General features: G+C 41.7%; 1 protein-coding gene across 5 annotated transcripts in view; it reads left to right on the top strand.

The window, feature by feature from the left end:
* aff2 (AF4/FMR2 family, member 2) overlaps positions 1–26,250 on the top strand; it is an 81,108-nt gene that overhangs the window by 39,856 nt on the left and 15,002 nt on the right. For 3 of the 5 annotated variants that reach the window (XM_041798266.1, XM_041798262.1, XM_041798268.1), the window contains exons 5-15: positions 9,192–9,236; positions 10,040–10,126; positions 10,642–10,678; positions 12,089–12,149; positions 14,371–14,425; positions 19,735–19,772; positions 23,228–23,345; positions 23,583–23,688; positions 23,773–23,911; positions 24,935–25,138; positions 25,479–25,668. In XM_041798266.1, coding sequence (XP_041654200.1) covers positions 9,192–9,236; positions 10,040–10,126; positions 10,642–10,678; positions 12,089–12,149; positions 14,371–14,425; positions 19,735–19,772; positions 23,228–23,345; positions 23,583–23,688; positions 23,773–23,911; positions 24,935–25,138; positions 25,479–25,668 — 1,080 coding nt within the window. The remainder of the gene's footprint in view (positions 1–9,191; positions 9,237–10,039; positions 10,127–10,641; positions 10,679–12,088; positions 12,150–14,370; positions 14,426–19,734; positions 19,773–23,227; positions 23,346–23,582; positions 23,689–23,772; positions 23,912–24,934; positions 25,139–25,478; positions 25,669–26,250) is intronic. The other 2 variants (XM_041798267.1, XM_041798263.1) reach the window with 2 other exon arrangements.

The raw sequence follows: 26,250 nt of genomic DNA on the forward strand, positions 1-26,250 counted from the left end.
GCCATCTATGAGCTGGACTCTTATTGGTCCTGTGGAACTCATGGAAAACCCTCCATGACTTACAGAGAGATTTTTATGCTCCAGTTTATAATATTTTCATACAACCAACTGAGACATTCTGCAGAGAGAGGAATTATTAGTAATTTACTTTAGGGCTGCACGGTGGTGCAGGGGTTAGCAGTGTTGCCTCAGTTCATGACCCCAAATGGAATTATTGATGTAGATAATGGACGGATGGATGAATATTTCTTTCTAGATGTAGAGTTTTCCTGGGTCCACTCTTACATGTGACTGAAGATGGCATGCTGAACTCTTATCAAAGAATATCAACACTGTAATCTTTCCTTTTGCTGTCCCGAAATTACCAGTTGTAAGAGTAGACCTTTTTATAACCTTGCAAAGCAGATGGATACGCCCGTTTCCTTGTTTTTCACTGGCGAATCCATCTTGAAAAGCTCCCGTCCGAACCGTTTGGGCCCAATTAGAAAGTGACAGGACCAATCAGTGACAAGGGGCAGTACTTTCAGGCACAGCGGAGTCGTGACGTAAACAAGCAGCAACAAAAAGCAGTTACAGTTATGGCGAAAGAGCTTAGCGTGGATGCTGCTAAAGCGCCAGTTTTATCAGAACTTGACGACATTTAAAGAAGAACAAAGAACAGCAGTGAGTTTTCTTTTCAAAAACCACAAAAGTCTTTAGTTCAGTCTAGAAACAAAGAGGTGAAGCTGAAGCAGGTCTGAAGCTCTTAATCATGAAGAACCAGCTGAACTTTAGAACACAATATCACAGGTTCTGTTTGATACTTAGAAATAGGGCCGCACCACTGGGGAAAATAACCTAACTGTGATCTAATATACGGTTATTTCTTAAGGTCCTCATCTCATGTACTTTCCAACAAAAACAAGCAATAATCCAGTTTCGTCCAGCCCATTTTTTCAGTTTTGTGTAAAATTATGTCAGTTTTGTCTATTTCCTTTGGATTTTTGTTGCTCCAATGCACATAAAGGCAATAAACAAATGTATAACAAAACATTTGTAATTGCAGCAATTTCTGGGAGGAATGACTGTAAATGTTAGAGGGACTGGTTCTCACTCTTCTCTGACTAATGAAGGTGTTTTTTTACATCCCGGTCACATTTTTCCCTCCACACACGCTGAAGGTGAAGGCTGCTGTGTCGATAGTTCTTCCTCTTCACACTCATTCACACACAGTGGGAGCAGAGAGAGGTTAAATACTTCAGAGGACAAGGAGCCGGGGATCGAACCCTCGACCCTCCACGTTAGAGACGATGGACTTACGGAGCCTCGGCCGCCCCGCAGCGTAAAATATTTACAACGATAACCATAAAAACACCCGTTCTGTGTGGCGCCCTCATAAATATGGTAATAGTCCATACTGCCTTTGGCGTTGGTGCAGAATAGACAGAGATCCCCTCCTGTTAGCTCTTTAGGATTAATCATACAGCTCCGTGATGTGTTTGTGTGTCGTAGGACTTTTTAATAAAAAATGCCCTGCTGGGCTCTGCATTGCCAGTTTGCCAATCAGAGCGTATCCACGATATGCAAATCACTGACAAATACACACACATATGAGAATTAAGCTCTTTTTTCAATCTTCCGAGGCCATTACAGACATTTTAGAATCCTATGAATATAAAAGAGAGAGAGAGGAAGAGGAGGAGAGGAAGAGAGGATCACACAGAAACACGGGAAAGACAGCAGAGATACGTTAGGATGATAGGACGTCTCTGTTTCTGATTATTACGAAGTTTAAAGGTTGACCTGGTGAGAGAACACAGTAAAAACTCCATTATCACTCTCTGACTCCTAGTTTTTAATATTTCTGTCTTCCAGAGTTAATTTTAGCAGCTATTTTAGTTTTTATATTTCTAATCTTTACAGTTTTAGTCAATAAAAAACCCAACAGCATCTTTGTCCACTTTTAGTCAATAATTCAGATTAATCTAACAGATAAATTTATATAAATGTAAAAGCATTACTATTAATGAAATATCAATACTTTAACTGGTTTAAATACTCTTGTGAAAATACTGACATGCCTTCACAGAGTGGAGAAACATCACAGGCTCTAAATGTCCAACAGTTCAGCTCTACCAGGTCTGGTTTTAGTGTTGTTGGTGGAACAAAACAAACTTTTATTCACTTTTATCCACAAAAATCGACTTAAAGATGAGAGATATTTTACTGTCCCTGAGGGAATACTGGCCTTGGGCGGTAGTGGAGTGTTCACAGCTCAAACATCCACTGGTGGGTCAAGGAAGCAGGACTTATAGGATTTCTTTGTCAAGAAACACGCATGATGTGTGGTTATAAATAGCTTTTTATGAGCAGTTATTACACTGATTAATGCCTCGTTTACATGACATTTTCAAGTGAAAACGCAAAAGTTTTGTAGTGTTTTGGCTGTCCGTTCACACGGCAACGGTGTTTAGGTGCCTGAAAACAGGACTTTTCAGAAACGGGCTCCAGAGTGGAATTTTTTCGAAACGCTCCCATCTCCGTGTAAACAGGGAAACTGGCACTTTCTGACATGCGCACTGCAGCTGCAGTAAATATCCATGCATGAGTAGGGTTATAACGCATGCATGGATGGGAAGCCCAAAACTAAACAAAGATGGCCGACACCAGTGTACTGTTCATGCTCCTCTCTCTTTTGAATTTAACTGTACTTCTCCAACAAAGTGTTGATTTACCTCACCATCACTTGGATCAGCTGAGACATATTTCGTGCCTGCACCAGATTCTGACTCGACCCATACGCCCTTGGACGGCGTATGGGTCGAGTCAGAATCTGGTGCAGGCACAAAAATCACACCGCCATCTACTGGACTGGCATGTATACTACATCCTTTTAGGTGTTTCCCGCAGTCTCGTGCGAACGGAGATCGTTTTGGAAATGTTGCCATCTGAACGTGGAACTTTTCAGAAACGAAAACGGAAAACAAAGCAAAACGTCGTGTAAACGAGGCCTAAGTCAGAGGCAGAATAAAGGAGGGGCTGGGGTGGAGGAGGGCTGTAAAAAGTGGCTTGCAGAGGGAGCAGCAAAGCATAGCCAGGCTAGAGCAGTTTAGATATGACAGCATGAGAGTGATTAGTCAATAGCATAAATCAACTTGTAGTCAGCTGATGAGGGCTTGTGTGAGATCAGCTGATCTCAGTGATATGGCAGGGAACTAGCGCTATACTCTTGATTTACTGTAACATGTTAGAGGCTTTTTGTATAGAGATGGTTTTTGGTGTGCCTTGTAAAACTTCCCACTTTTGAGTATATAATGGTGCACTTTATCCCGATGTGAAGAATGAGGCTCTTTATGTCTTCCTTGTTTGCCTGTATAAGCCTGTGGAGTCATTTCTCTGTGAGGAATTCTGGCCGAATTTTCCGCGAAATCTCAACTGAAGTGACGTCGGGTACTACGTAATGCGTGCACCCCCCTGTTCTGTTTATACCTGACAATGGCGTGTTGAATGGAGAAGGCTGCTTCTGCGAGTAAACAACTGGCTAGCTCAGCCCAAACACCCACACAAACTCCAGGAAAACATAAAAAAACTAAGACAGTTTTATCTGCTGCTAAGAGAGAGTGTGACCGACGCAGGGGGAAATGGAGGACAAATATCAGGGGAGCATTTGAGAAATGGAGGTAGCTACGCCTGGCGCTCAGGATAAATACTGATCCAGAGATGGCCGTCTTTCTGTTGAAAAGGTAAAGCATCACTCTGGACCATGAAATACAAAGTAGTGTTTTATGTTGTATAAACCCTATGCTACATCACGTTAGCTTGCTTATGAAGATGCTATCCAAACAATGAAATGTCACGTTGCTCATTTAGTGTTTTCCGGATAATATTGCATCTTTTTCTTGCTTCCTGGCACTGGACTCAACTTACTGAGTTTATTTTTTGATACTTAGTTCGTAAAATATCTTCAACACATAATGTCAGCTATCTGATATCCGCGGTCGAGGCTCCATTATCAGAGCTAAGCAACGTTAGCCTGCTGCTTCTGCTCTAAAACGCATCCCATTGAATACACTTTACACATTACACACGTAAAAGACAATTAAATTGGTCATGCTGCACTAAGTTGTGAAGTTGTTCATTCATAGAAATGGTCGCGAAAATATCGTCCTTCTTTAATCGCCTCATATGAACCAATATTTAATTTTGTGCCGTGTCCGCACTAGAGGTTCAAATATACTTTATTCATTTTCATTTTTACACTTTTAAGTGTTACGTCACTTACCTCCTCTGTATACATGATGTCGATAAATCACCTTGGTCTGTGTGTGTATCAGCTGATAAACCGGAAGCTCGTTTATGAGCGCCGTCGTGGCCGAGCAACACAACGTTGTTGCAGTTCGCCTAATGGCCGGCGGTGTCGCTACACTGATATTTTTCTAAATCTTGCATTGAGCCCCTTTAAATGCTGTTTTTTTTAATTCACTGTGAGGTAAATTTTCTAAATCTATCAGCCATGTTTGACTACGGGTCATTAAAAGCATCATAACAGAGAGATTTGTACCAGAAAATAGTAAATTTAAACCCAGACTTCTGTGTCTGCTCTGGCACAGAGCCAGGCAGCTGAGCTCTGATCAGAGGTCACTGTAAGGTCAGGGGTCAGGCTAATTGCTCTAGCACTCGTCTGTTTTTCACTTGAACCAGATGCAGTACGAACAAACATCTTACCTGCTGAAGGGGAGTTTTAATCCATATTTTTTCTGTCTTTAGTCCTGGAGGAGACTGTGGCTGTCTCTCTACAAGCAGAAGCGGTCCGTTAGCATCTCAGTGCTAAAGTTTAGTGAAGTATCCAATGATAGACACAGGTTATTCCTACCAAGTCTGTCAAAATAAAAGCCTCCAATGCTAATTTATTGAAGACTTTTATTTTGAAGAGCATCAGAAATGGAGAGTTTTAGCTCTTAACTGTCAGACAGAAATGTGATGTGAAAAAAAGAGAGCGGGACCACAGCAGCAGACCAGACCAGTTGTAGCTATTTTTTTTTTTTTTTTTTTTATCAGAGAGGATTGTGTTTCTCCTTTGGGGGCGTGGCTTCAGCTCCTTCAACAGACACGCCCACAAAATCCTGGAGCAGATTTTACTGCCTCATTTTTTTAGGATTTTGAAGCTATTTTTATAAACTTAGAGATGTTTTTCATGACTGAAATCTACCCTGGTGGTTCAGAACACAGTCACCTGTCATACAACAAACATAGAATATAGATTCTTTTTTTATCACTTTACAGGACTGTTAAGTCTGGCAGTGAGAGATGGTGTGGTGTACATTCACAAAGATTTATGGGCATTAATGACAGAAAATGTATTTAAAAGGTAAGTGACACGGTTTCTTTACCTGAAAACCTCTGTTTCTATGTTCCTAAGTGAAAATCAGACCTGTAAATATTACCACATCAGCACTAATCTTCATGATAATGAAGATGATAACGGATGATAACTGATGATAACTGCTTTTATACCTGTTGTTGGCTTTCTGGTTGTGGTTGGCATCCATCTTCTTTCTCTCTGTTTTATTGTGCAAAATTTGAAAGAAAAACTGACAAAAGTGTGAGAAAACACAAAACAAATCACACAGCGTGACGTGTAGGAGGACAGTAGAGACAGTTTCAGGGCACTGAGATCTAAACTGGTGAAATCATAAATAAACAAAGACAAACGGATGCATTGCTCTCTGGCTTAAAGCTCATGCATGATGGATCCTCCAGATGACGGACGTGGAATCTGGTCAATGCAAGGTTAGGCTTCATTGCATCACAGTCACATGTGGGAATGCATGACTCTGCAATCCTCAGCAAAGTCAAACACAACTCTGAACCAGCATGGCAGTGTTTTCAGTCCATACATTTCTCTTTAGACTCTAAGCATCAAATCCCAACATTTCTAACTCTTACTTCCACAGAAGAGAGGAGTGAGGGAGTCGGAGGTAGAGGAGGGGACAAGGTGGGAAGGAGATGCTGCTAATAGTGTGATTAGGTGGGAGGAGAACTGCTTTGTGTTGGATTATTTCCTCCTTTTAGGAGCTTACAGAGAGCGAGCAGCTGTTTTACACCTCAGCTCTTAACACCCCCAAATCCCCTGATTTAGACTTAAACTGCAAAGCGAGGGAGGAGAGGGGGAAGACGGGGTGAGGAAGAGAGGGAAAGAAAGGAGAGTCGGAGAATAATAAAGGGAGAAGGACATAAAACAGGGTTATCCAAGATTAATGAGACAGCAGAAGAATAGTCAAGGAGAAAAGAGACTTTTAAATACTGCGTGGATGTAATTATGCAGTTTCTAGCATGAATCATGAACTCTCTCTCACTCTTGGAGTCATTTAGGTAGGCCGACCATGCCTTGGAGGGTTCAGAGTTTTCTACATTTGTGGGCAATGGTTCTCAGCATTGCTGGGTGGAGCCTTGGGAATGGCAGCCTCTCCTGGGAAGGTTCAGCACTGTTGTCTACCAACAATCACTCCATTATGCTGACTGTCCTTTGTATGTGAGGTTTGGTTTGACTGTACCAAAAGTTACCAACTCTGGCCTGCTTTTTGGCCAAAAATGGAGCTGGAAATGCCTTCTGATATAGGCTGGCCACTTCTGGGAAGGTTCACCACTGTTCACAGTTTTCTCCACTTGTGGGTAATGGCTCTCCTCATGGCTGTCTGAAGTCTGTAAGCCTTAGAAATGTCTTTGTAACCCTCTCCAGACTGATGGATGTCACAGAGGACCAGGTAGGTTTGGACGGCTTTTCCCCTTAATAAATGAAATCATCATTTAAAAACTGGCTTTAGTACTTACTCAGGTTTTCTGTGTCTCATATTTAAATCAGTTTAGTGATATGAAACATTTAAGTGTGACAAAGATGCAGGAAAAATAAGAAATCAACAGCACTTTACACGTGAGAATGGCGAGAGAAAGCTGTGTCTCACTTTGAGGTGTCATTTCTGGTGGAGAAAACAGCAGAGATCTGTTTGTGTGAGGAGCTCATCCTCTGGTCGTCCTGTGAATGCTGTGAGATCCTGCAGCTGTGCTTCTGGCTCCTCTGTGAACACAGTTTACTGAAAATCTTTCACGTCTCACCCACACAGAGGTTTAAAATGAAGATGCAGAAATGTGGAACCTAAAAACTCAGCAGTGATTCTGGAGTCATGAAATCCAGTTGACAGGCCAGTACAGTCTAGATCAGTGTTACTCAACCATGCTCAACCAAGGAGGTACATATTTGAAAAATACCTTTGCAAGAGCCACAATGTAAGTGGTGAAAAGTGGCAAAAACAGCTTGAAGTAGCAACAACAATAAGTTAAAGGTGGTAAAAATGGTCAAAAAGCGACAAAAATGAGTGAAAATGAGGAGGAAAAGGTGGGAAAAGGGGCCAGAAAGTAGCAGAAATGGGTGAGAAGTGACAAAAATGAGTTTCAGGTAAAATAAAATGGTCCAAAAGTGGCAAAAAAAATGAGTGAAAAGTGCAAAAATGGGCAAAAAGCAGTCAAGATTTGCAAAAAAGGACAACAAATGGGAAACAAGTGGTATTTAATGGCAAAAGGTAGGTTAAATAGGTGAAAAGTGGTGGAAAAATAGGATAAAAGTGGCAAAAAGAAGTGGCTAAAATGGGCAGAAACTAGGAAAAAAGTGGTATTAATGATGAAAGGTAGCTTTAGTGGGTGAAAATCATGAGAAAATAATGTGAAAAGGGCAAAAATGGGATAAAAGTGGCAAAAACTGGGAAAAAATTGTCAAAAATGGGTAAAAAGTTGCAAGAAAAGGTGTCAAAATGGGCAAAAAAATAAGAAAAACATATTTGCACTGCTTTCCACATTATTATGCAAATGACATTTTTATCTTATTTTCCTAAATATTTTTGCAAATGACAGAATATTTTTCAAGTCATCAGCCATTACAGCATAATTCAAATGTTTTTGAACAAACTTCATTATGATAACCGAGATATTTTAGAAAATAAAAACCTCAAAATGCACTGTACCACATTATTATGCACAACAAAGTTTTAAAACATTTTATTGGTTGTAAAGAACTTAAAATGGTCATGTGTTGAATCTGCAGCATTAGGAGGTCATATTTACTGAAATCAAAGCTATTTCAATCAAAAACATCTGAACAGGCCAAGTTCCATGTTAACATAGGAGCCCTTCTTTGATATCTCCTTCACTATTCTTGCATCCATTGAACTTGTGAGTTTTTGGAGAGTTTCTGCTTGAATTACTTGGCAGGATGTCAGAATATCCTCCCAGAGCTGCTGTTCTGATGTGAACTGCCTCCCACCCTCATAGATCTTTAGCTTGAGGATGCTCCAAAGGTTCTCAACAGGGTTAAAGGTCAGGGGAGGATGGGGGCCACACCATGAGTTTCTCTCCTTTTATGCCCATAGCAGCCAATGACACAGAGGGATTCTTTGCAGCATGAGATGGAGCATTGTCATGCATGAAGATCATTTTGCTACAGAAGGCACGGTTCTTCTTTTTGTACCATGGAAGAAAGTGGTCAGTCAGAAACTCTAGATACTTTGCCGAGGTCATTTTCACACCTTCAGGGACCCTAAAGGGGCCTACCAGCTCTCTCTTCATGAATCCGGCCCAGAATATGACTCCGCCCCCTCCTTGCTGACATCACAGCCTTGTTGGGACATGGTGGCCATCCACCAACCATCCACCAACCATCCACTACTCCTCCATCTGGACCATCCAGGGTTGCACGGCACTCATCAGTCAACAAGACTGTTTGAAAATGAGTCTTCATGTATTTCTGGGCCCACTGCAACCATTTCTGCTTGTGAGCATTGGTTAGGGGGGGCTGAATAGTAGGTTTATACACGACTGCAAGCCTCTGGAGGATCCTACACCTTGAGGTTGAGACACCAGCAGCTTCAAATAGCTGTTTGCTGCTTTGTTATGGTATTTTGGCAGCTGCTCTCTTAATCTGATGTATTTGTCTGTCAGAAACCTTCCTCATTATGCCTTTATCTGCGTGAACCCGTCTGTGCTCTGAATTAGCCACAAATTTCTTCACAGTATGATGATCACGATTAATTTTAAAGCCATGAAGGAAGTAAACAGGAAACCTGTTCTCCTCCATGTTGAAGCTGACTGAGAGTTCAGTTATCAGTGTGATATAAATTAACCTGTTCTCCTCCATGTTTAATGTGGTTCCTCTCGTTCCTCAGGTCAGCCTACCCAACGACTCCAGCTGTGTTGAAGACATTTTAAGGGTACGTAGCTCAGACCTGCACACAGATGCATCACTGAGTGTATAAAGATGGACAACACACCTCCTCCCTCTGTATGAATGGGATTAGCTAATACTGACGGTCTCCATAGCAACCTCTGCCATCAGTGAGTGAATGTGTAGGCGTGACCTGCATAAAAGTGCTTAAAATATTCAGACAACTACTAAAGAACTATAGAAGCTAAAGTCAGTTTACATTTACCAGTACAAAAGTGAAGCCAAAATGCTCCTGTATATGTATAAATATAATGTATAATATAACAATATAATATAACAATATAATGATGATAACAATAATAATAATTTTGCTGTTAAACAAGGCATTTTTAACCCAGCTTTTCCAAACATCCTAGTTTTTTGGGGATACTAACGTTATTTTACTTTGCACGCAGAAACAAAATTCCTTGCTAGAAACCAAGTTTGTCTTAAAGTTCAGTTTCCTCCTCCTCAGCTGAGAATCTTCCTCCAGAACTCTGTCAGGAAATAATGAATGAAGCAACAGAACTTTATGGTCTATAGCCAGACGGCCTGGTCCTGCAGGTTATGAGTTAACTCTGATATTTCTGTGTCTCTTATTGACACATGCAAAGGTAACAGAATTAAACGCTTCTGTCAATAAGAAATCACAGGAGAATATTCTGGTGTATGAAGGTGATGATGTTATTTTGATTCTGAGTAAACTAATGGATTACACCCAGCAGAAGGAGAGCCAGCTCTGTGTTAGTAAGATCAGGATGCTCTCAGACCTCCTCTACTGCTGATGAAGTGATCTAAATGTGTGTTTAGGAGATGACCCACTCCTGGCCACCTCCTCTCACTGCCATACACACTCCTGGGAAGGCCGACCACTCCAAGTTCCCCATCCTGAACAAGGTTGGTACATGCTCTCTGTCCCTGCATCAAAACAGAGTCCTCTAGTCTCTATCTGCCTGCTTTAAGGATCAATAATGTTCATTTATTCTAGAATACAGGTCTGTAGATGTGAACAGTCTGAAAAACTCAAATATGAGTCATCTTTGACTGCAGAGCTTCAGTCGGATGAATAAATGTGACTAAAAGCTGAAATTATTTCTATGGTTAAATCAGAAGATTATAGCCCCGCCCCCAAACCCACATTAGTCCTGAGTAAGTTAAAAAGGAGGCGGTCACTAAACCGGGGAGATTAGAGAGAATGAACTCTGTTATTTCAGTATTCTGCAGCTGTGATGTCAATAATAAAGGCTGTTGGTTTATTCATTCACATATTTACCCTCTGTCTCTCTCTCTCTCTCTTTCTCTCTCTCTCTCCCTCTCTCTCTCTACCCCTCTCTCTCTACCTCTCTCTCTATCTCTCTCTCTCTGTCTCTCTCTCTCTCTCTCTCTCTCTCTCTCTCTCTCCTTGTCTCCAGGAACCTCAGCATGTGACCTCGGGCTACAGCTCCCAGAGTAAGTTTCTCTGCATCCAGGTCCACCAGACTACCATGATCACTAAAGTTCAGTCAGTGTGATGATATGGAGGCAGTTTTTATGATCACCATCAAACCTACAACATGATTATGAACTAAAAACATTGCAGAGCTGCCAGACTCACACTGATCTCATTAGACTGCAGCGTGATAAAGACTAGATACCAGCTACCAGTATAGCTAAGCCCCGCCCCTAGCTACCGCCTGGTTCTCCTCAAATGAAGCTAGTTGGTCAGGTGTGTTTTGGGCACAGTCATTTCAGACTGGAGCTTTGGATCAGCCTGAGGACAGATGTGAATCTGGACAATCCATCGGCTTTGCAGGGTTACAGGGATGGGGGCGTTTATGACCTCCGCCAAGGAGGTCATGTGATCGGATGGGTTTGTTATAGTTTGTTAGTTAGTTTGTTAGCAACATAACTCAAAAAGTCACGGACAGATTTTCATGAAATTTTCAGGAAATGTCAGAAATGGCATAAGGAAAAACCGATTAGATTTTGGGACTGATCTGGATCACCGTCTGGATCCAGGAATTTTTTTAAAGGATTCTTTACTATTGGGAGATAGGGCTAATGGTGGAGGTCTGCGCTGTTACCACTTTACACCAGGAGATGGCGGACATTAGTTGCTTCAATCTCAGCAGCATTTTTGGGTGTGTTTCTATTCAAAGTTTTGGAGTTTATAGAGTTTGAAAGACGCACGTCCGGTTGAGGAGACGAGTCGGAGCGTAACAGAGAGGAAGACAGGGAATTGTAACGAGAATACTCACAATGCTGGGAGGAATAGAGGAATATTCACCCTCTGCCATGACTTCCAGTCATCCAGTGAGACCATGGGTGAGACTGTCAGTGCATCCGTTGGCACCGGCAGGCAATGCTTCCACCATGACCGTCCACCCTTAGCGAAACCAATGCTTTGGAGTTAGGGCTAATGGTGGAGCTCTGCGCTCTCCAGGTGCTTTTCTAGTTACATATGTTTGTTTTGTTCTGCATCTTTGTTCTCCCATGTGCTTAACCAATGAACTAATCTGATTGGTTAGGAAATATCAGACACCTGGATTAATCTGGAGTTGTTGGAGGGCCCTGAGTCTAGACTGGTTGAGAAGCACTGCTCTAAGAATTCCTTTACATATTTAATGTGGACTCTAAAATGCAAAATAAGTCAACGTTTAAGCGTGTGATAAGAAATGCAGTCGGTCATATTCAAACTTTTGAAATTCAGTGATCTTGATTATAAACGTGTCATTGACGGCCCTGTTAGATATGAGACAGACGTGAGCCATAAATCAAACTCATCTGAAGTATCTGAGCCAGGCTTAACAGACTCTTTATTCACTGTATTTATGAAACAGCCTCTATTATGAAACTGTAAAAATGTTTGTTGTGTTGCAGAACGGTGTAGTGTCTCAGCAAGCAAGCCGGCCGCTAAACCTCCGACTGCACCACAGAAGTCGTGAGTCTCTCTCTCTCTCTCTCTCTCTCTCTCTCTCTCTTCCATGCACATGCAAGGCTAAACTCTTCAGTGCTGGTGGGAGATTTGTGTGTATCAGCTGCATTGTTTTAATGTGACCACAGCCCCCCTCACCTCACCAACATGGCTGCACAGATGCTTGGCAGAATGAGGAAGGTAGAAATGTCTCTAAATCTCCAAACCCTCATTTTCTCTTTGCTCCACCCCAACCTTAGCTGCTGACAGTTTACTAAATGACTCAGTAGGGCAGCGATTGGCTGCAGGAAGGCTCCATTTGCTTTACACTGAGGGTTCAAAAACATCAACAGTTATTTCTACAATCACAGAAACACTAAAAGAAGGCTTGTGACCAATCACAACAGAGATAAGAAAGAGATTAAACAGTGGGAAGCATGAAAGGAAAGAAAAGGGGCATGCAGAGAGGGGATTTTAGTTTGAGGTAGACCTCAGGTCTGCAGGGTTTGTTCCAGAGAGAAGGACCACAGTATCTGAAGGCGTCCTCAGCAGCCTTCACTCTGATTCTAGGTACGGCTAAGAGACCCTCACCTGAGGACCTGAGGGGTCTCTTTGGGCTATACCTGAACCACTGAGAGCTTTATGGACTCGTAGGAGGAGTTTGAGGGTAATTCTCTATTGCACAGGGAGCCAGAAGTGATATGACCATATTTCCTGGTGCAGGGGTGTCAAACTAAATCACAGAAGGGGGCGGGTTCTGAATTAAGGTCTGACCTGAGGGCCTAACAAGGTCCACCTTTAGCCGTTTTTCTCTAGTACTTAATTATGGGGAAAAAGGTTAGCAATGATGATAAATGATTTTGAGATCTAAAAAGTCAAAATGAAAAGTTAAAAGGCTCAAAATCTGAAATAAAAAGTCAAACTTAATCGTTCAAAAGGTCAAAACATGAGATTAGTTGTTAAATTAAAAGGCAAATATGTAAAAAAGAAAGTCACACTTGTGTTTTTAAGGCAAAAATATGACTTAATATGAAAAGTGGTGCACTTAAAAGTTCAAAATATGATATCAAGGTTGAAATAACAAGTTGAAAAGTCAAAATATTAGATAAAACATGAAAATAATCAATTGAAAAAGTCAAAATTTGAGATTAAAAGTGAAATTAAAGATTGACAGTTTAAAATGAGATTAAAAGTCAAAATCATAAATTGAAAATGGTCAAAGTATTACATAAAGTCAAAATTATAAATTGAAAAGGTAAAAATATGAGATAAAAAGCGAAAAAACTAAATTGAAAATGGTAAAAATATACAAAATCAAAATTATGAGTTGAAAAGGTAAAAATATGAGATAAAAAGCGAAAAAACTAAATTGAAAATGGTAAAAATATACAAAATCAAAATTATGAGTTGAAAAGGTAAAAATATGAGATTAAAATTGAAAAAAATAATTTGAAAATGGTGAAAATGTTGTATAAAATCAAAATTTTGAGTTGAAATGGTGAAAATATGAGATTAAAATTGAGAAAATAAATTGAAAATGGTCAAAATATTATATAAAATCAAAATTTTAAGTTGAAAAGGTGAAATATGTGATTAAAGTGAAAATAATAAATTGAAAATGGTTAAAATATGAAATAAAGTCCAAAGAATAGATTGAAGTCATTATTGTGCAAAATTTATAATATGAAGTAAAAACACAAATGAATTTGTTTTCCCACGTTTCTTTTGCTCTTGTTATTTTTACTCTTTATTTTTTCACATTTTTATGACGGAAGGATTCTTCATATCATCAAGGTTCATTTTACATTTTCACACTGGAGGAAATCTGCAGACCTCATATTTTAGGGCCAGTTATGATAGACCTTGCGGGCCGGATGTAACTGTACCATGGGCCAAATTTGGCCCCCGGGCCTTGAGTTTGACACCCCTGTTCTAGTGCATGTTGGGACTCTGGCAGCTGAATGAATTGGAGCCTATACCTATTTAATGTCATTACAGTAATCTAGCCACATGGAGACAAAGCATGGATGAATTTTTCTGCTCCATTTTTGGTGATGAAGGTTGGTTTTGTTTTAAAATGATGCTCAGATTTCTGACATGTTCATGGAAGTTTTGTCTGAGTTCAGTTTTAGGACATTTTTTGACTTCTAACCTATCCTGCTGGGGATGTAAAAGTTTATTTAAAAAACAAGTTTGAGTCAACTCTACCAAAGTGTCTGCAGTAACACGGTCCTCTGTCTCTGAGCAGAATGTTGGAGGATGACCTGAAGATCAGCAGCGATGAAGACGAGGCCGAACCAAAGGTCAGTGAGACGTCCTCATCTTATTTACTTTTTATTAAGTTCATTTACTGTGAAATTCAATGAAAGTCTTCTGTCAAAGCATGTTCAACCCATGATTCTGACAGCTAAATTACAACTCCAATTCCAAAAAAGTTGGGACGCTGTGTAAAATGTAAATAAAAACAGAAGTCAATGATCTTCAAATCTTATAAACTCATATTTGATTCACAATAGAACAGAAACATCAGATCAGAATCTGAGACATTTTAACATTTCTGGTAAATATGAGCTTTGAATCTGATGGCAGCAGCACATTTGAAAAAAGCTGGGACAGGGCCATGTTTATCTTTGTGTAGCATCCCCTCTTCTTTAACAACAGTCTGTAAACGTCTGGGAAGTGAGGAGACCAGCTGATGGGAGAGGAATGTTGTCCCATTCTTGTCTGATGTAGGATTCTATCTGGGTCTTCTTTGCTGGATTTTTCCTTTTTTTATGCGCTAAATGTTTTCTACTGGGAAAGGTCTGGATTGCAGGCAGACCAGTTCAGGGCCCGGACTCTTTTCCTGTGAAGCCATGCTGTTGTGATACATCTAGCATTGATAGTTCCTTTCCAGATGTTAGAGCTGCCCACGCCATAGGCATCAATGCAACCCCATACCATCAGAGATGCAGGCTTTAGACCTGAGCCAGGAGAACAAGCTGGATGCTCCCTCTCCACTTTAGTCCACAGGACATGGCGTCTGTGGTTTCCTCTGACCACAGAACAGTTTTCCATGTTTCCTCTGACCACAGAACAGTTTTCCATGTTTCCTCTGACCACAGAACAGTTTTCCATGTTTCCTCAGCCCATGTTAAATGAGCTTTGGTCCAGAGAAGACGGACCACGGTGTTTCTGGATCCTGTTCACATATGGCTTCTTCTCTCCATGATCCAGCTTTAACTGTCATTGGTGGATGGCACAGCCAACTGTGTTGACAGACGATGATTTCTGGAATGTTCCTGAGCCCATGCAGGGATTTCACTACAGAATCATGCCTGTTTTTAATGCAGTGGCCCCTGAAGGCCCCTTCAGCCCTGTCCCTTGCTCTCAGAGATTTCTCCAGATTCTCTGAATCTGTTGATGATATTATGGACTGTAGATGGAGGGAAATTGGTGAACCTCTGCCCAGCTTTACTTCTGAGAGACTTCCTTTCTAAAATGCTCCTTTTATACCCAGTCATGTGACTGACCTGTTGATAATTAACCAAAAGGCTCCTCCATCAGTTTTTCATTAGTATCACTTACTTTTCCAGCCTTGATAACCCATTCCTACTTTTTCAGATGTGTTGCTGCCATCAAAGTCAGAATATTATTCCAGAATAATGAAATAACAAGAGTGCAGACAGAAACACGGAGAACGAGTAAAAAAAGAGAAAGAGAGCCGAGGACGGAGAGGCTGAGATGATTCATTTGTGTGTGCTGCTAACAGGATTAAAGCAAATGAGTGCACGGTGTATTATCCAGCATTTATAGCCTCCAGTTAAACCCAACACACACTGTCCTCATGTCAGTTTACACTCACAGCATTTCCAGCATCATCAGTAAACACACTGAGAGCCTTCCTACACACACACTGTCATTAATACGCTACGTCACAGAGCAGGGAGAGCAGCGATGAGGAATCAGTTCATGAAAGAGAGCAGAGACCGAGGAGAGGAGGGAGGGATGATAGAGAAGAGGATGGAGGGATGATGGAGAGAAGGATGGAGGGATGATAGAGCAGAGGATGGAGGGATGATGGAGCAGAGGATGGAGGGATGATAGAGCAGAGGATGGAGGGATGATGGAGCAGAGGATGGAGGGATGATGGAGCAGAGGATGGAGGGATGATAGAGCAGAGGATGGAGGGATGATAGAGGAGAGGATGGAGGGATGATAGAGCAGAAGATGGAGGGATGATGGAGAGAAGGATGGAGGGATGATAGAGCAGAGGATGGAGGGATGATGGAGCAGAGGATGGAGGGATGATAGAGCAGAGGATGGAGGGATGATGGAGCAGAGGATGGAGGGATGATGGAGCAGAGGATGGAGGGATGATAGAGGAGAGGATGGAGGGATGATAGAGGAGAGGATGGAGGGATGATAGAGCAGAGGATGGAGGGATGATAGAGCAGAGGATGGAGGGATGATAGAGCAGAGGATGGAGGGATGATAGAGCAGAGGATGGAGGGATGATAGAGAGAAGGATGGAGGGATGATAGAGCAGCGGATGGAGGGATGATAGAGCAGAGGATGGAGGGATGATAGAGCAGAGGATAGAGGGATGATAGAGCAGAGGATGGAGGGATGATAGAGGAGAGGATGGAGGGATGATAGAGAGAAGGATGGAGGGATGATAGAGCAGAGGATGGAGGGATGATAGAGCAGAGGATGGAGGGATGATAGAGCAGAGGATGGAGGGATGATAGAGCAGAGGATGGAGGGATGATAGAGCAGAGGATGGAGGGATGATAGAGGAGAGGATGGAGGGATGATAGAGGAGAGGATGGAGGGATGATAGAGCAGAGGATGGAGGGATGATGGAGATAAGGATGGAGGGATGATAGAGCAGAGGATGGAGGGATGATAGAGCAGAGGATGGAGGGATGATGGAGCAGAGGATGGAGGGATGATAGAGCAGAGGATGGAGGGATGATAGAGCAGAGGATGGAGGGATGATAGAGCAGAGGATGGAGGGATGATGAAAGAGGGATATGGAGGGATGATAGAGGAGAGGATGGAGGGATGATAGAGCAGAGGATGGAGGGATGATGGAGCAGAGGATGGAGGGATGATAGAGCAGAGGATGGAGGGATGATAGAGGAGAGGATGGAGGGATGATAGAGCAGAGGATGGAGGGATGATAGAGGAGAGGATGGAGGGATGATAGAGGAGAGGATGGAGGGATGATAGAGCAGAGGATGGAGGGATGATAGAGGAGAGGATGGAGGGATGATAGAGGAGAGGATGGAGGGATGATAGAGCAGAGGATGGAGGGATGATAGAGCAGAGGATGGAGGGATGATGGAGCAGAGGATGGAGGGATGATGGAGCAGAGGATGGAGGGATGATGGAGCAGAGGATGGAGGGATGATGGAGCAGAGGATGGAGGGATGATGGAGCAGAGGATGGAGGGATGATAGAGGAGAGGATGGAGGGATGATAGAGGAGAGGATGGAGGGATGATGGAGCAGAGGATGGAGGGATGATAGAGCAGAGGATGGAGGGATGATAGAGGAGAGGATGGAGGGATGATAGAGGAGAGGATGGAGGGATGATGGAGCAGAGGATGGAGGGATGATGGAGCAGAGGATGGAGGGATGATAGAGGAGAGGATGAGGGATGATGGAGGAGAGGATGGAGGAGAGGATGGAGGGATGATGGAGCAGAGGATGGAGGGATGATAGAGCAGAGGATGGAGGGATGATAGAGCAGAGGATGGAGGGATGATGGAGCAGAGGATGGAGGGATGATGGAGCAGAGGATAGAGGGATGATAGATGCCACACATGGAATAACCTGCTTAAATAAATTTAAATTAAATCAAATTAGTTTAATTAATGGGTAAAAAAGCAGCCACAGGGTCTCTGAGACTATTTTAACTCCTTTTTATGGTTAGTAATAGCAAAGCTAAAGTCATATTTACCAACCGAATTCACACATAATTTTTTTTAAGGCTACAGAGGTGGAACTGCTTCCTGATCTCTGGAAAGTTTGTGTGTCATAAAAAAACTTCCATCAGCTCTCACAGACAGTCGACTCATCTTTAGGCTATTCAAAGCTGTGCTGCTACTGTCCTTGTCATTAGATTCTTAATGTAATAAGGCCATTTTCATGGAAAGGGGAGTTTTTCCCAAATAACTGCATAATGGCTCAGCGTCTCTGCACACTAGTGCGTATGTGCAGTGATTGGCCATCAACACAATAAGGGGAGCATTAAAGCTGTCCCTTTTGACCTATTTACAAAGTTTTAGGCATGCACCTTATTATGGCGCTTTAAGGAAGAGTCACACCGTTTGGCTACGTGGCGACGGACTCACGTTCAAACATGTTTACGCAGCAGCTGACATAGAGATGTGCTTTAAAGAGAGCTGACTTTGACAGGGGATCATGGAGCAGGTGTATCGTCTCATCCAGGTGTGCAGAGTAAATCTGCTTGTGGGCTTTTCAACAAAGTCCGGTTGTTGTTCAGCTCGGTCACGTTCTCTCTCAGTTATAAAGAAAGATCAGAGTAATGAGCGGGGGTGGTTACGTCTTTAGTGTGTGAGAGCGACGGCCGTCTCCTCTTCAACACTGTGGCAGAGTGAACATGTCATACAGGGGAAGTGACGTAAGGCTCAAAGATCTCAGATTTTATGGAAAATCTATATACGTTTCTGCTTTCTTCATGGTTCTAGTTCCAAACCAGTACACCCATTAGGCTTTCTAAGAGATTTCAAGTACAAATGAAGCAACAGTGTGGCGTGCAAATCAACACAGACGGACAGACACGCCATCTTATGGTACTAAGATGTCACTTGAATCAAGATTTGCCCTGCACTTTTCAGAATTTTTCTAAGTCTTCTGCAGAGGTTCAGTCATATCATGCGAGGCATTCTAAAGACTAAATATACTGAAATACAAAAAAAAAATTTCTTAGAACTTTCCCATAAATAGTACCCCAGAATTTCTTCAAGTTGTCCCCAGTTGTCCCCTGTGTGATAAAACACAGACACGCACAAATGCCACTATCTAACGCTATTTTTTGAAAACAAAACACCACTCTCTTACTCTCCTTTTACTCTCTTCCTTCACTCTCCTTTCTCACTCGTCTTCTGCCAAAGCTGCCGTTTTCACTGTGCTGTTCGACATTACTGTAATATATATACCACACATCATATATTGCCAGAAAGCACAGATTCTCAGCTCTCTGTCAGCGTTGGAATTTTTTAGATTGAGCGAACTTTCAAGGAGTTACAGTGTTGAGAATCCGTGTAGCTGTCTCTCCAAACTTCTGGTGTATTATTATGAATGCTCACGTTATGTGGTTGTGAGTACCGTAATGAACCATATATGTGCACATGCCCACGATTCTCAGCTTTCCAACACCGTTAGCATTTTTCAAATTGGACAAACTTTGACAGAGTTGTGGTAATAATACTCCAGACATATAAAACACAGCGCCAGCGCTGGCTCCGTAGGTAAAGGGTTAACTTGTGGGAGTCAATTTAAATTTAAATCAAACTTTTCCAGGATCAGTGAGAGCAGGTATTTATCATTCATCTTCATCCTTCATCGCTCCAGTTTAACCCTTTCTTCATTTCTGTGTTCAGGTGTCTGAAAAACCAAAAGCCAGAAGCTCAGCCCTGAGGTAAGACCAGAGTTAGTCACAGGGAGTTTTCCACTGTGATGTTTTTCAGGAGGATGTTTTTCATTCACCAGCCAGTAGAAGTTCGCTTACATGCAGAGCAGGCTGGTGGATTTTTCTTCAGGGGGGGCTACAACAAAATCCCAGTTTGATATGTATGTTTGAGAGGTACATCAACAGATGTTACTACACCGACAGTTAAGTTATATTAATATGACATTTTACCTCTGCATTTGTTTGGTTGGTGAACAAATATTAAAATAAGATGGCTATAATAAGAGTCATCAGCAGCCACAGGGAGCGAACTCTGATCACAGTCAACTTAAATTTTTAACTTATCACACATTATCAGCTCAATACATGACAAAATGATGTTAATGTCTTGTGGAGTCAAGATTCAGCTTTATGATGAGAGCAGGTTTTGAGGTGAGAAAAGGGTTGTGTGACCTTCTTTGGATACCAGTGGGCTCTCTGCTGCACGCCACAGGAAGGACAGAACTCTCGTACGACCGGCCGGATGCTGACTGCGCTAAAAGTTAAGCTGAAGCAGGGAAACAGAACAGCGGTGGAAGTCAGCTGATCTGCTGCTTGATCCACAGTATAATGGCACTGAGGGGGGTTACGCTGGCTTTTATTGCCTGTGAACCCCCTGCTGAGTCTCCTCAGGTCTCCTCCTATCACAGAGGAGCTGCAAAGCATACTGGGAAGATGAGTCTTACAGGCTTCTTTTCCTCCAAAACTGCAAAAACTCAGGCCTCAAAACTGCAGTGTAGGCTGAGTCTTTGTTTATGAAACTTAGCACATGGCTGATTCCCAACACCTGTTCCCTCAGGTGTATAAAATCCTCACCTGTCCATCCAGTCTCAAACATCTGTGATGCTACATGTGATGCTCTGAAGAGCTCAGAGACTTCCAGCGTGGTTCTGTGATGATGACACCTTTGCAGTAAGACAGTTGGAAAAATTTCATCCCTGCAGGATGAAACAGTCAGCTGTCAGTGATGTTATTAGAGAGTGGAAGAGTTTAGGAACAACAGCAAGGAAGCAGAGGGCCATGTAAAACCCCAGAGCAGGGTCAACGACTGCTAAGGCTCTTCACCGCTAGGTTCTGAACTTCCACTGGCATTAATGTAAACACTAAAACTAACAGTCAGGTGGCTGAATACTTTTGTCCATATAGTGTGTTCCAGACTGATTAGAATGAAGTTCATATTTTCCTTCAGAGCAGAGAGGTGAGAACAGAGGAGTCTCTATGGAGGCTGCTGCGTCCTCGGTCTGAAGGCATCAGTATGCTGGTGTGAAGAATGTGCATGAAGGAGAGACAGACAGAGACAGACGGAGAGAAAGAGCGTGTGTGTGTGTGTGTGTGGGTGTGGGTGTGTGTGTGTGTGCGTGCCCCAGGCCATGTGTTACTCTGCTACAGCTAATGAGCCCGTTCACTCTGCAGCCCAGTCTCCTCCACAGATAGCGGCGCTGCAACGGCGTCTGTGGGGACGCTGGGACTAGGAACGCTGCGAGCGATCCAATGGCTATATTCTCCACGCAGCACGGATACAAACACACAGTCTCTCTCACAACCTGCACCAAAGAGGATTTTTCCACATGTTATTTTAAAGCAACAATATGTAGAATTTCTATTCTGAAGTCTAAAAATAAATGACTACACCTACAGAGCTGGGAAAGTATAGGCCTTCCTGATTTCATATTTTTGTCAGACTGTCAGACTAATGTTAATATCAGACAAAGATAACCTGAGTAAGTAAAGTCAGAGTTGAAATGATGATTTCATTATTCAGGGTTAATCCATCCAAACCTACCTGGTCCTGGTCCAACAGTCATTCCCCCCTAACCCTGATAACTGTCAGTGAGTCTTTCTCATCACTGTGGAGGAATGCTGTCCCATTCTTCTCTGCAGAATAGTTCTCATTCAGCCTCACTGGAGGGTTTTCCAGCATGAACGGCCTGTTTAAGGTCACATTGGGGAGGGGTCCATACTTTTTCATGGGACAGCACGTGAAACCCTCCTGAGAGTGCATGTGGACGTGTTAGCTACAACACAGCGATGAATTCTGCTCTTAGAATTCTTGAGATAACCGTCAAAAAGTCCATAATAGTTTGTGGGATGTGCTTGGGACTTCTGGAGAATTTTCTTGAAAATTTATGGATTCCAGTTTTTATGTTAGAGTGGCATTGTGCTTTGAAATTTATATTTTTTGGGGTACTTTGGGTTTTATCTTCAAAGTTTTGGGAATTGATTGGAAATTCAAGTAAGGAATTTCCTTTGTAATTATCAGAAATGTTCATGAAATTATGAGGGAATTTTTTTGGATGTTGAGGGGAATTAATTTGCAAATTTTCCATCATTTTCTGTGGATTTTTGTAAGTATTCATTTGTACTTTTCTGGGAATGTGATTAGGAATTTTGAGTGTAATTTTGTTTGAAATTTTGAGGAATTTGCCTAAAGTTTTTCAGGAATTTTTGATAAAATTTCATGCAATTCTGTTGGCCTTTTTTAGAAAAGTTAAATGAAACATTTGGGGAATGTTTGAGGAAATTTGCTTTGTTTTTTAATTGATTTTTGAAATTTAAAACTGTTGGTTCAGAAATGATTGTCCAAAATGTCCATTAAGTTTAAGTAATTTTTCTAAATTTTCTTTTGCTGCAATTTTTTCTTTAATATTTTCAGGGATCTATTTTTCTAAGGGGCCAGTGTGCTTTGATTTTTTATTTATTTTTTTATTTGATTATTTATTTTTTTAGTTTTGATAATTTGATTGGGAATCTGGGTAGGAAATTCCTCCAAAATGTCCCGGAATTTTCACGGAATTTTCAGGTAATTTGTTTGGATGTTTAAGGGAATTTATTTGGAAAATTTTGGAGAAATTCATTTGTACATTTCTGGGAATGTGATCAGAAATTTTGAGTGAAGTATGCTTTGAAATTTTGGGGATTTTTTTGGTAAAAATGTTTGCATAGGTTTAGGCTTTTTAAAGAAAAATTTACTGAACTTTTTAGGGAACATTTGAGGAAATTTTGGGGTAATTTTTAAAAGGGATTTTTGTGATTTAACAAAAATTTTTGGTAATTTCTTGAAAATTAAAGGGAAATTTAGTTTGATTTTCTTTGCTTTCCTGATCACTATAAAGGATCCTTGTGGTGCAGTAAGATAAACCTGTTTTCCTCATATGCAGACATCATTTCTGGTGAGCCAAACCTGAGCCACAGTTTCTTTAAATAAAAACCATCCTGATATAAAACTCAGACAGCTGTGATTCTGTGGTTTTGTGTTAAAATCTCTGAATCGTCTCCTCAGATGAAGATCTGCTGCTTTCAGCTCGCCCTGGCTGATCGTGTGCTCTTTGAGTTTAGGTGATATTTTCTAAGGCTGTTGTATATCTGATCTTTTTCACCCCACTGTGACTGATCCTCTTTGTCTTTGTTAACTCTTTCTGCCACAGTGGAGCATCAGGGAGCAGCAGCGAATCAGAGAGCAGCTCAGAGTCTGACACTGACGAATCAGAGAGCAGCTCCAGTGACAGTGAATACAATCAGGTCTCCTGCACAAGCGTCCCAGAGGTAGGAGGATGTTAGGGGGTTTGTTTTTGGACTATGTTCACATGTCTGTGAATTTCTCTGTAGAAAAATAATTTATGGATGAAATATTTACACTGAAAAACAAATAGAAGTCAGCTTTTCCTGTGAAAGAGGCTGGCGTGGACTGAAACGTCTTTAAAGTGGTTCAGTTTAGAGTTAGAGACTCTGATGAGTGCTTACTCTTGAATTATTGACTAATCTATAAACCTTTGTTAACAGAGGGAGCCTCCATCCAGCAATAAGTGGCAGCTGGACAGCTGGTTGAATAAAGTCCAAGCCCAGAACAAACCCCTGGTCTCCTCACAGCCAGAGCATCACGGTACAGGTTAGTGTGGCCGTCTACGCTCCATCAATGAGCAGATAGAGGAGAGAGAGAGGGTTTCATGTAGTTCTACTATCCTCTGCTCAGGCTCCAGCTCCCAGCCTGGAGACTCTTTCTCTCCACTCGATGAAGCACAAGAAGCCAAAACGAAAGCGTGTGGTGCCAGTAGCAACCCTGCAGAAGCCGGCCCAAAGGTGGACCACACGGATACAAGGTGCGCCTTCTGGTAGGAGCCTCATATTTCCTTTGGAACCTTCTGGAACAGTGATACTCAACGTGTGGCTCTTTTCTGATGGTTTGTGGCTCTTTGACGTCTTTATTTGAAATATTTTCCCCTCAGAAAACAATAAAAAAGGTCAACTTTAACCACAGAAACAATCCTTTAATCAGTCTGTTTCCCACTCTTGTACAGTTGGCTTCAATTGTCAACCTTTATTTTTTTGTTTGTGTGTTTCCATTGCCCTTACTTGCAATTTTTCCTCCTTTTTTGCCACTTTTAATCTATTATTACAGCTTTTTATGCTCAAGTTTGCCACTTCTTTTGCCCCTTTTCACCCATGTAAGCTGCCTTTTTCCATTGAATGTCACCTTTTCCCATTTTTGCCCATTTTGGTCTTCTTTCACTCTTTTTTGCCACATTTTTACCTTTTTTGTTTGTTTGTTTTTACCATTTTTACCGCCTTTACTCATTTTTTTAATCAGTTTTGCCACTTTCTTTTTGCCAGTTTTTGATGGTTTTGCCACTTCTGCCCATTTCAGTCCCTTTTCACTCATTTTTTGCCAAATTTGGACTTTTTTGACCAATTTTGCCATGTGTAACTCATTTTTTGTTAATAATTTTTGCCATTTACCACCAGTTTTTGTCTTTTTTTTCCTGCTTTTTGCTTTACTCATTCTTTGCCGCTTTTTTTTCTTTTTTAACTTTTTTTGGCCATTCTTACCACCTGTAACTTATTTTTAAGCCATTCTGACACTTCTTCTCCCCATTTTTGCCAACTTTCACCCATTTTTTTCCACTTCTTTGCCGCTTTTGGACCATTTTACCACTTTAACTTATTGTTATTTCCACTTTAACTCATTTTCGCCACTTTTCACCACTTAGATTGTGGCTTTTGCAAAGGTATTTTGTAAATAATTTGGCTCTTTGATTGAGTAACACTGTTCTAGAATAACTTATTTTATAATAAGCTGCTGAAACACCTGTCAAGAGCTTGTGTCAGATTTTTAAGGAGACATTTTCCTCTTGCAGCCCGGGGAGAGACAAGGCCAAGGCCAAGCTGAGCCAGAAGGCCTCAGGGGAGGGCCAGAGGTCTAAGTCCAAGCTGTCCTCAGGACCAGAGGCCACAACCCCTCGCAGGATCACCACAGGGAAGAAGCAGCCCAGACAGACAGAGACGTCAAACAGCTTAGAGGAGAATCAGAACCAGACATGGAGCGCGTCAAAACAGCACAGGTAAAGGAAGGCTGAGATTCATCTCACCTTTATTCCTTTTTCACTGCCCTCTCTTTCCTGATAGTTGCTCCAGTTTTCCTGTTAGACTTAAGTTCTGTTTTTCTTTTCTTCTTTTACAAGTGTCAGAAATACTTTAAACCATTTTGTTGGTAGAGGATGAGCATCTTAAAAAAACTCTAAAATGAGAAAAGGTCCAGTCATTACACTCTAACAGTTTATATCTTTTATTTTATTTTTATAGACGTAACATTCCTGGTTTTGGCAGTCCGTTTCTTTGGTCCTTGGTGAATGGTTTTGGATTCCGATGCTCCATCTCTTTTTTATCGTCTCTCTCCTGTAGCCCTGCAGCGAGGGACAAGGACTCGCTGCCTCCTCTTTCGCTGGAGCATCAGATCCCCCAGAGGACTTGTAGCAAACCGCCCAATGGGAAAACGGCCCCCAGGAAAGAACCCCGAAGTGCCACGGATATAAACAACAACACAGTCGCTCCAGCGGCAGTGCAACAGCAAACCACGGTGCCGCCCCCTGCAGTCAGTGTTATCCTGTTTGTTTTAGCTGTTGGTGTCCAGCTGTGAGGCTAGAGACTCAAAACATACCCAAAATGACCAAGAAAAAAAAAGGAAAAACACACAGCCTCAATACCAAAAAAGTTGGGTCGTTGTGTAAAATGTAAACTGAAACGATGATTGTCAAATCTCATACATTTTATGAGGTTTATGAGATTTGACAAACACTCTCATCATACATTTAACCATTTTATTGAAAAATGGATCTACAGTTTTACTTGGTGGAGAAGGTTCAGCTCTAAAGATGATCTCTGGGTTAGTCAGCAGCAGCTTTGACTTTCAGGGAGCGCATGGCTAGAAACCCCATATGGATAGATACATTTCTGAGAATGTGTACTGAATACAATAAAACTAGTTAAAAAGCAATTAATCTATAGAAACATGAATGAGAATGAGAGTTAACAAGATTTATGCTATAAAGGAGGAGGCTGGGCTGGAGGAGGTGGTGCGTCAGCATTGATGCAAGCAGGGATTAGTATGAAGAGCATCATTTTTAAATACACTGCTGTGTTGAGAGAAAGAGCTGTGATTGGCTATTGGACCTCG

This window comes from Cheilinus undulatus, linkage group 10 (genome assembly GCF_018320785.1).
Source record: "Cheilinus undulatus linkage group 10, ASM1832078v1, whole genome shotgun sequence".
NCBI classification, from domain to species: domain Eukaryota; kingdom Metazoa; phylum Chordata; class Actinopteri; order Labriformes; family Labridae; genus Cheilinus; species Cheilinus undulatus.